Here is a 9,292-nt window from a genome sequence, read left to right on the forward strand (position 1 = left end):
CAAGCATGGCCCCTAGCATTTACTTTTATCATGTTAGTAACAGTGTTTTGTATTCAAGTTAGCAAGAGTCTCCTTGCTTTTAGTTAGCCTGTGGGGTTCTGTTTTGGTTTTGTAGCCAAGCCCCCAGGAAGACATTACAGTAGAAATCTCAGTATTTAGAGAATGTTCAACGTCCCCTCCCCACAGATATTAATCGAGGTAAAAATTTTATCAAGAGGTTCATATTTCTTATCTGATCCTTTTTTGGCTAAAGGGGACAATTACGGCCATTCAGAGCATGTAAAACTAGGAGCTCTTGGCCACCTCCGAATGCTCCAAACTCGCTCCTTCTTGAGTACTTGGTTCCAGGTTAGAAGCATGAAGTGGCTTGGGATCCTGGGGCTGCTGGCCCTCTCAGAGGGCCTAGTCATGTAAGTACCGGGACTGAAAGCGGCATCATCTCTGTTTCTGGGGTTTTTCTTGTCCTCTTCTTTTTCCACCCATCAGGGTTAGGAGGAAATAAAATCATTCCCGGACAGGCTGAAAGTTCAGCTCACCATTATTGATTAGTAACTTCCCATGGAAACAGGTGTCTTGATGTCAGCCTGCAGGGTTACAAAACACTGGGGCTGCCAGTCACATCATAACCTATGTGAAAATGGCACTCCTCGGAATGGGTCAGTGCACAACCTCTGCAACTCTAAGTGAGGTCCCATGGAACAGCGTTTCTCCTGTATTTGCTTCTGCATCTTCTCTATGCTTTCTCAATTTCAGTGTGAATATGTCTGTGTCTTCATCTGTTTATCTCTCTCTTTTATGTCTTCCATCATATTCGATGTCTCTGTGCATGCAGAGCTCTCTCAGTTTTTGTTTCTTTGTTTGTTTTTTTGTTTTCTATTTTGAGTCTTCTTGCTCCTCTAACCTTTTAATTTCCCTAATTTATTCCCCATCTGGCTTCCTCTCTCACCCCTCTCTTCTGCTTGAATCCTGGAGAAACATTAGGAAGTCTACTTTTAGGCTGTTTTACCTCTAACAAGCAGTGTGACCACAGCTAAGTCACAAACTCCCTGCATTTCAAATTCCTGCCAGTAAAACGAAGATAATGATCCACCTTCTACATACTTCCCAGAGCTTCTTTGAAAAAGATACAGTGAAATGGCCATAGCGATGGTATTGGCTGTCATTGTTGAGACCTCCTACGTATCAGGTACCTCATATCCATCATCTTACTTAACACCCGCAACATTCTACATGGTGGAAGGGGTTATTATATTCCACCTTTTTACTGATGAGGACACTGAGACTTCAAATGGTCATACAATTTACCCAAGATTACACAACAGAAGCAGTATTCAAACGGAGCTCTTTGCCTGTGTCTTTGCATGGTGTCCTGATAATAATGTGACACTGAAAAAACTTCTAGGATAACACACATCGTCATTACAGTGTAAGGTAAGACAGTCATACCATAACATGGACAGCTGATTGCTGCCCCTTCTTTGATTCCTTTTCCCAATGTTCCATCAAAGAATCCCTCTAACGAAGACCAGGACCATGCGAGAAACCCTCAGAGAAGAAAATCTGCTGACAAATTTCCTGGAGGAGAACACTGATGACCCATCCCAGAATGCCACTGATGACCCGAATATTTCTCTTCAACCTCTGTGGAACTATGAGGATGTAAGTGTATTGGGGGGCTGGCACTCCACAGCTCGCCCTGGTGCTCTGGCCTAGCACAGGGTTCACCTGGAGGTGCCAGGTTGGATATTGCGGTGGGGCTGCTGTGGGAATCAGAAACACAGGGGAACAGGGACCCCATTCAAAGAGGAGAAGGCACTCTCATTCTCAGCTCTTTGTCTGTGTTGACTGGGACCAACAATGACCAGGGAGCAGGAACACACATTTCATGCCAAAGATATGTCATTAGTCTGAGGAAGCTTGTTCTTTCTGAACTACGTGAGCCACAGACTTACATATGAAAGGTGAGCCGTGTCCGATCAAAAGATAAAGCCAACTGCACATCAAGTTTGAAACCACATGCAGAGGAAGATCAACCTCCACAGGCCCAAGGACACCAGAAAAAAGTTGCTGATGCCTATAGCCTGTGACACCATAAAAACTTGACTCTCTGTTACTGTTATGGATTTTAAAAAATGTCCCTTCTCTCCTTCAAGAGTGCATAGGCCAGCCTGAGTGACAGGCAAAGAGTAAATATATAGCAAATAAAAGGGCCAACTGCATATTGTTGATAGCAAACGGTCTGAGTGTAGAGGAAGTGTCCTTGGGTGACCTAGGAGCGCCACCTGGAAAAGAAAACACTCAGGCTGGACTCTGAATTGGAGACTGGAGAGCTTGTGAGTTGAAGTTCCCAGGACTTCCCTGGAGGTCCTGTGGTTAAGACTCTGTGCTGATGCTACACTGACCTGGGTTCAATCCCTGGTCAGTGAACTGAGATTGCAAATGGACAAAAAAAGAAAAAAAAAGAAAACAAATTAAATGAAGGCACCACTCTCAGCAGAGGCTGTGAGGTGTGGCAGTTTGAAAGTGATTTCAGGAGACATGGAACAACTCGAGGAAGGCAGCACTACGGGAGTCTAGGGGGACCAGTGCAGCCTAGCCTGCCCTAACCATTAATCGCTGCTCCCTGTAGGTGTGCTATGTTGGCAACATCAGCATTGGAACACCCCCTCAGGAGTTCAGGGTCGTCTTTGACACCAGCTCATCTTTCACGTGGGTGCCCTCCTTCAACTGCTCCAGTCTCTCCTGCCGTGAGTACCTGCCCCACCCCCCACCACCGCCCATCTTGTACTCCCCTCCCACCCATTATTCCTTCCTTGACACCTGTGGGACACTCATCACTTGTGTCTGCAGGTACATACAATCTCTTCAACCCTCTGTTGTCCACCACCTTCCGGCTCTCAAATCAGGCTTTCAACTTTAAATACGGCCCTTGGAACATTGAAGGAATTCTTGCCTATGACACCGTTCGGGTAACGAGGGCTGGTGCAGCTTCTGGAAACCAGAAGCTGAGTCAGGGCTGGACCTGGGTAAAACTGCTGGTTACAAAACAGATGCAAGACCAACAGAGAGTGCCTGTCTTTCCCAACGTCCCCTAGTGGCAGGCTGCCCTGCTCACAGGGCATGTCTCTGAGAATACAGCACACCTGGTGACACACAGACTCCCAAATGACTAAGCCAGAGGGTGGTTTGGAGTGTGGATTTGCAGCTCCTTTCCCCAGGAATAGCTCAAGGTTCATTTTGCTTGGAACAGGGAGAGAGGGAAAAAAGCACCCACTTTTCTATTCTCAGACTGTGCTGAGCACTTTCATGGTAATAACATGTTTAATCCTGCAACAACCCCACACAGCAAGTACTATGATTAGCTCCATTATACAGAGGAGGGAATTGAGGTGCAGAGAGCCAGGGCCTTGGAAATGTCAGGCATTTAGTAAGCAGTGGAGCTGGGCTGGCCAGTCAGTATTTATGCAGATGTGAGGTATTTGGGGAGAGTATAAAACTGATGTTTTACACCTGGATTTAGCCGAAGGCTTCAGGCATGTGGGCAGGGAAAGCAGGGGCCACAGATGTGGGAAGAGCTGGATATATGGGTTTTCACTGTAGGGGACTTTTGAGAGTCCAATAATATCTAAGGCCTGCCTCCCCAACGTGCCTGAGTATTCTCTCTCTCTCTAACACACACACAACCCCAAAAGCATTTTCCCAGGCAGAATTTTCATAAGAACCCTGGCACTGACATTGTGTACAGGGCTTTGTCTTCCTGGGCAGATGCAGAATCCACAAGACATTACAATGAAGTTGGTCCATTCTGTCATCTGATCATAGTGATGCCAAAGAGAAGACTACCCTGCCCTCCACTCATTTTATCCTCAAGTGCGAATCATTTGGTCCTGTCCTGAGTCTACATTTCCCCACGTGTGTAGAAGAGATGAGGCCATTTTGACTCCCTTCAGATGGTGTGTGCAGAAGATCAGGTTTTGGTTACAATTCATAGCCCTGCACAAATGGACTCCAATTTCCTGTCCCAGCTTGGTCTAAACATCTTAAGTGCACCCAGGGCACAGCTAGGCCTCAGATCTTCTCTCAGGTGCTAATGGCATCTGCACCCCAGCCCAGTCCCAGCCCCACTTCCCATATTTTTATGTGGAACACTCTCCTCTCCTACAGATCATGAACCTTGTCGCCTTGGACCAGAAATTTGGGCTAAGTGTGAACCAGAGTGGGTTGGATCATGCAATCTATGATGGCGTCCTAGGCCTGGGCTACCCCAGCCTCACTTCCGAATGGATCACTCCTGTTTTCGACAACCTGAAGACACGAGGAGTTATTTCTCAGCCTATCTTTGCCTTCTACTTGAGCACGTAGGTCTGAGCTGGACAGGCCCTCTCTCTAAATCAGGTGTAAAATGATTTCAGATGCATAAAAAATTATAGACCTCCTGATCCAGAATTGTCCTCAGAGATTGTTTAGCCCACCATAACTTTAGGCCCAGGGCCACTTCTGGTCCCACTATGGGTTTCTCTAAGTTAAGTTTTATTGGAGCACAACCATGCTCATGGGCTCAAGGACAGCTGCTTGGTCCAGGGGGAGTTGATGGAAGAGGGAGAGCAATGGAAGGTGTCAGGCTACAGGCTGGAGGAAAAGGCAGCAGGATTTCCTGATTGACTTGATATGAACACAGGGAGAGGGATGACGTGGATGTTTGCTTCCTCACTAACATTTTACCAGCAGCCCAGGACCAGCTTCACAACTGGCAGGAGCCAGTGCAAAATGAAAATGTGGGACCTCCTGTTCCAAAAGTATTAGAAATTTCAAGACAGGGAGAGCACAGTTGCGGGGCCCTGGTCAGCGTGGAGCCCAAGGGATGGCAGTAGTCACAGGCCCATGAAGCCAAACCTGAGTGAGCCTGAATCCATGCACTGAGTGTCTTCAGGCCTCAACTTTTCTGAACAATGACAGGCTACACAAAGGGGAATGAAGACCCCTCCCATTAGATGTCCTTTGAGAGTATCTCTGAGCACTTTGATTGCTGGAGGGGAGCAGACCCTCTTCAGAGCGTGGGTGTTCGGAGCCCAGCCAGGCTGCCCATCTTTGAACCTCTTATGTGCTACTTGTTAGTATGTGACCGACCTTAGTCAGGTAATCAATCCCTCCATGCTTCATTTTCCACATCTGTAAAATGGGGACCATAATAGTGCCTATGATGAGTAGATAAGCACAGCACTCAGACAGTGAGTGCTGTTATTCTCTGACGAGGATCCCTCCCTCTTCCTTCTTTCCTCAGCAAGAAAGAGCATGGCAGTGTGGTGATGTTTGGTGGGGTGGACCACAGCTACCACAGCGGAGAGCTCAATTGGATACCAGTGTCCCGAAACCAATACTGGCAGGTAACCATGACCAGGTAAGCTTCTCCCTCTGAGTGTCACCCCAGGTGATGTTCCCACTTGTTCACAAGGAAACATGCAGACACACACAAATGCATGATCAGACACACAGTCACACACAGACACATACCCTTCACCAACAAAGACACACATATAAACACACAGAGAGACCCACATAAACACACATATTGGGACACATGGAAACATGCACAAGAACACAGACACACACACAAACACACACAGGCACACTCAGACACACTTCCAAACACATAAACACACAGACAGACACATCACTCATGGGCTCATAATCACCCCAGACCTCCTGCCCAGGGCCCTGATGAGGGTCCTGAACAGAGTCCTGAGAGCTGTGTGCAGTCTGGGGAGGGCTGCACCCACTGGGCTGTGAGGCAGATGGCAGGATTTGGTGACCCTAAAATACAGGGAAAAGAAGATCAGGGGTAATTTCACTAGCTTGATAAGGATTGAGATAGGATGACCAACTGTCCAGGGCTACCCAGGACCAAAGAAGTTCTTAGTACACAAAACTTTTAAAAGCAGTGGAATTCCTAGACAAACTGGGAAAACTAGTCTGCTTAGGGAGAAGCTTAGCAGCAGTGGAGAGGTGATGGCTGCATTGTTGATCACTGAAAGCACTGCTACCAAGAGCCACTCCCCTACCCATTGCCATCTACCTCCACAACCCAGGAACACAGAGGGGCAGAGGCTGTGACAGAGAATCAGCAAGCTGGGACCCAGGAGTGGCCTGAGAACAAGGGGCAATAACTGGTGGGATTCTGTGTGATACCCTCAGACAGAAGCTTACAGGTCCTTTGGAGGCCCACTGAGCTGCCTCGGGCATCGCCTGGGGAAGGGGCCTCAATATCTGAGCCGGGTAAGGGGCCATGCTGGGAAACAACTTCTCCCAGGGCAACGTGCGTCTCCCTCCCCACCACTCTGAGCATCTGGTGCCCAAGAGAACCTCATCTTCACTGTATGGGCTGACCCATGCTGGTCAGACCCAAAACACAGGTCTCTGGTTTTTTCTCATGCATCATCTCACTCACTGGCTTATTCATTCATTCATTCATGTATTCAATCAGCAAAGACAACATTGTGATTCACTGTGTGCTGGGCATTTGAGGGAGGCACTGAGGATACAACTTGCCCTTACATCTAGTGTGGGAAACGTAATGAAACGAGTCACACACATAATGATTTGCCAGCTTGGTATTTGCTACAAATGAAGAAGTATCTTCAGAGTGAGTGACCAAGACAGGAGCCTGATCTAGTTGGAGTGGAGATTTCCCTGATAAAGGGACATTTAAGCTAGAAACTGGAAGAGGAGGAGAAATTATCTACACAAAGGGAATGGGGGTCTTCCAGGAAGGGAAACCAGCACATGCCAAGGCCCTGAGTCACAAAAGAGCCTGGTGCATTCAAGAACACAAAGGAAGTCAAAGAAAGTTGGGTGACCAGAGCAAAGGGAAACAGAGTCAGGGCATGAGCTGAAGGGCTGTTCTGGAGACCGTCAGGGAGGGGGGGCAGTCATGAGGGACACTTCCAAGGGATCCTGTTCCCAACTCTGTGCCATTGTCCTTCAGCATCACCATGAAGGGGGTGATTGTTGGTTGTCACCATGGATGCCAGGCCATTCTGGATACTGGGACTTCGTTTTTGGCTGGCCCAACTAGACTGGTCACCGCCATCCACAAGCTCATCCAAGCCAGACCTTTCGGTGAAGAGGTGAAGGGATGTTCCACAGGGTCACCCTGGGGCTCTCCACACACCAGGGATCATCTGAGCCAAATTCTCTCCTGTTTATCTAACAGTATCAGGTTCCATGTAGAAAAGTCAGGAACCTGCCTAGTATCATCTTCACCATCAATGGGAATGACTACCTAATGCCCTCTGAAGCCTACATGTGGAAGGTGAGTGGCCAACCCGGGAGGCTGGTTCTCAAATCTGGGACTTGCAGGAACCCTTGGGCTTCGATGGGAGGAGGGTGCCCTCTTCAGGCCAAGCCACACCAATGCAGATGCTGCGGAGCCCAAGTGGTTGGGCCAGCATCTCCCCTAAACCCAACCGCTTGTTAGTAGAGGGCAGTCTGGGACATCCATCATCCTGGAATAAATGGAGACACCACCCCATGCCAGCATGGTGTGAGGCACAAGGACAGGGGAACACTGAGGGCCTCTGCCCTCAAAGAGCTTCAGTTCCATCAAGGCCCTAAAATGAAGTGAACAGGGAAAGTCAGCTCTAGCAATCCCTGAAATAGGCCAAGTGACCAGTGGCATTGTCTGAGGACAGTCTCCGTGTGTTGTTGCACCATCATCAGTAACATTCTCCCTTCCCATCTCCAAAGAGTCCTGGTGGGATGATAAATTACCTGGTTGTCCTAGTCCTCAGCTACAACTTCTGCTTGCTAAGCCTCAGCTCCCCCTCTGTGAGCTTGGCTACCTGACCCCTCTGTGGGGAGGTTGGATACTCACCTGAGTACGGGGTGTACAGTGACTGCACAGTTAAGGAACAAGATTGAGGCTTAAGGTCAGCACCCTATAGGAATTTAGAGGAGGCTGAGGGGCTCAAAGAAGGCTTTAAGGAAGACAGGCAAGTTCAGTAATATAAAACCTCAGCCACATGGAGGCACGAGCAGGCCTACTTGTGTTGAGATAAATCTACACTGGACTCCATGAAAATAGCACTTCTGGGGGCTGTGCCATGTGGGTCCAGAACAAAATTAGGGGTTGATGAGGGCTACAGACAAGGGGAGCCCCATGATAAGTTACCCAGCTCAGTCTGGAGTGGCCAGGGAGGCTGTGCATGGGTCCAGGAAGTCTTCCTAGAAGGACTGAGCACAGCCTTCAGAACAGGTTGTGGGGAAGAGAGTGAAGAAAAGCATTCTTGGCAGAGAAAAGAGAGATCAAGGGTCAGAAGGAAATAACAGGGGAATTATGAGCCATTGTTGTACTTCTTTTTTGATTGTGTTTAAATATACTTGATTTACAATGTTGTGTTAATATCTGCTATACAGCAAAGTGACAGTAGTGCATATATGTGTGTATGAATATATAAACATACACTTTTTCTTATTATTTCCCATTACGGTTTGTCACAGGATATTGAATTCTGTGTTATACAGTAGGACCTTGTTGTTTACTCAGTCTCTATATAGTAGTATGCATCTGCTAATCCCAAACTCCAAACCTACCCTCTCCACCCCCCTACCTCAGGGAAACCACATATTCTGGCTCTTCTTGTTTTTGGAAGGACACTCCACTTCCACAGTTACTGAGACATTAATTTGGTATTTACTAAACGGGGAAAATAAAAATGAGAAGCCACCGGCTCTGAATGCTGCAGGGGGTGGTAGGTAAGGGATGAGGCTGACTGGGTTGTCTTTCTGTCTCCCTCAGGGTCCTCAACGCAACTGTGTCAGCTGGCTTCGAGTGGGCACTGAGAATTGGAAGCGGTCAGAGACCTGGGTCCTGGGTGCCGTCTTCTTGAGGCTCTATTTCTCGGTTTATGATCGGGAAAACAACAGGGTTGGCCTGGCTCCCGCAGTGTAAATCCTGGGGCTGCTTCAGGAATCAATCAGGCCCACTCCAAGCACACACTCACTCACACATTAGGGCACTCCCCCGCAGGGATGGTGGTAGACTGTGTTTGGTGCTCTGCAAAGCCCTATTCTCAGTAAAGAGTAACATTTCCATTCCCAGTGGTGCAAAAACAAATGGTACCTCTCTTTGTGTTGGGGAGATGTTTCATAATCCGGCAGGATCTAGAACTTCATTTGAACCACAAGTGAGAGGAGCCCAACTCCAACTGGTTTCAAGGAAAGAGGGAACTTACTGGAAGGATAGTGGGGTCCCAGGACACAGGAACCAGAGCAGATGAACACATCTCAGGGACTG

At 48.1% G+C, this 9,292-nt stretch overlaps 1 protein-coding gene across 1 annotated transcript; it reads left to right on the forward strand.

Annotated features, from left to right (window-relative positions):
• The first annotated feature begins 321 nt into the window (after positions 1 to 321).
• LOC130848933 (pregnancy-associated glycoprotein 2-like) lies at positions 322 to 8,947 on the forward strand. Its single transcript, XM_057727369.1, has 10 exons — positions 322 to 410; positions 1,509 to 1,659; positions 2,630 to 2,747; positions 2,851 to 2,969; positions 4,165 to 4,358; positions 5,282 to 5,398; positions 6,983 to 7,124; positions 7,211 to 7,316; positions 7,689 to 7,700; positions 8,829 to 8,947. The coding sequence occupies exons 1-10, from the start codon at positions 358 to 360 to the stop codon at positions 8,945 to 8,947; spliced, it is 1,131 nt and encodes a 376-aa protein (XP_057583352.1). The 5' UTR covers positions 322 to 357.
• Positions 8,948 to 9,292: the final 345 nt, after the last annotated feature.

The sequence above is a fragment of the Hippopotamus amphibius genome, chromosome 3 (genome assembly GCF_030028045.1).
Source record: "Hippopotamus amphibius kiboko isolate mHipAmp2 chromosome 3, mHipAmp2.hap2, whole genome shotgun sequence".
Taxonomy (NCBI): Eukaryota; Metazoa; Chordata; class Mammalia; order Artiodactyla; family Hippopotamidae; genus Hippopotamus; species Hippopotamus amphibius.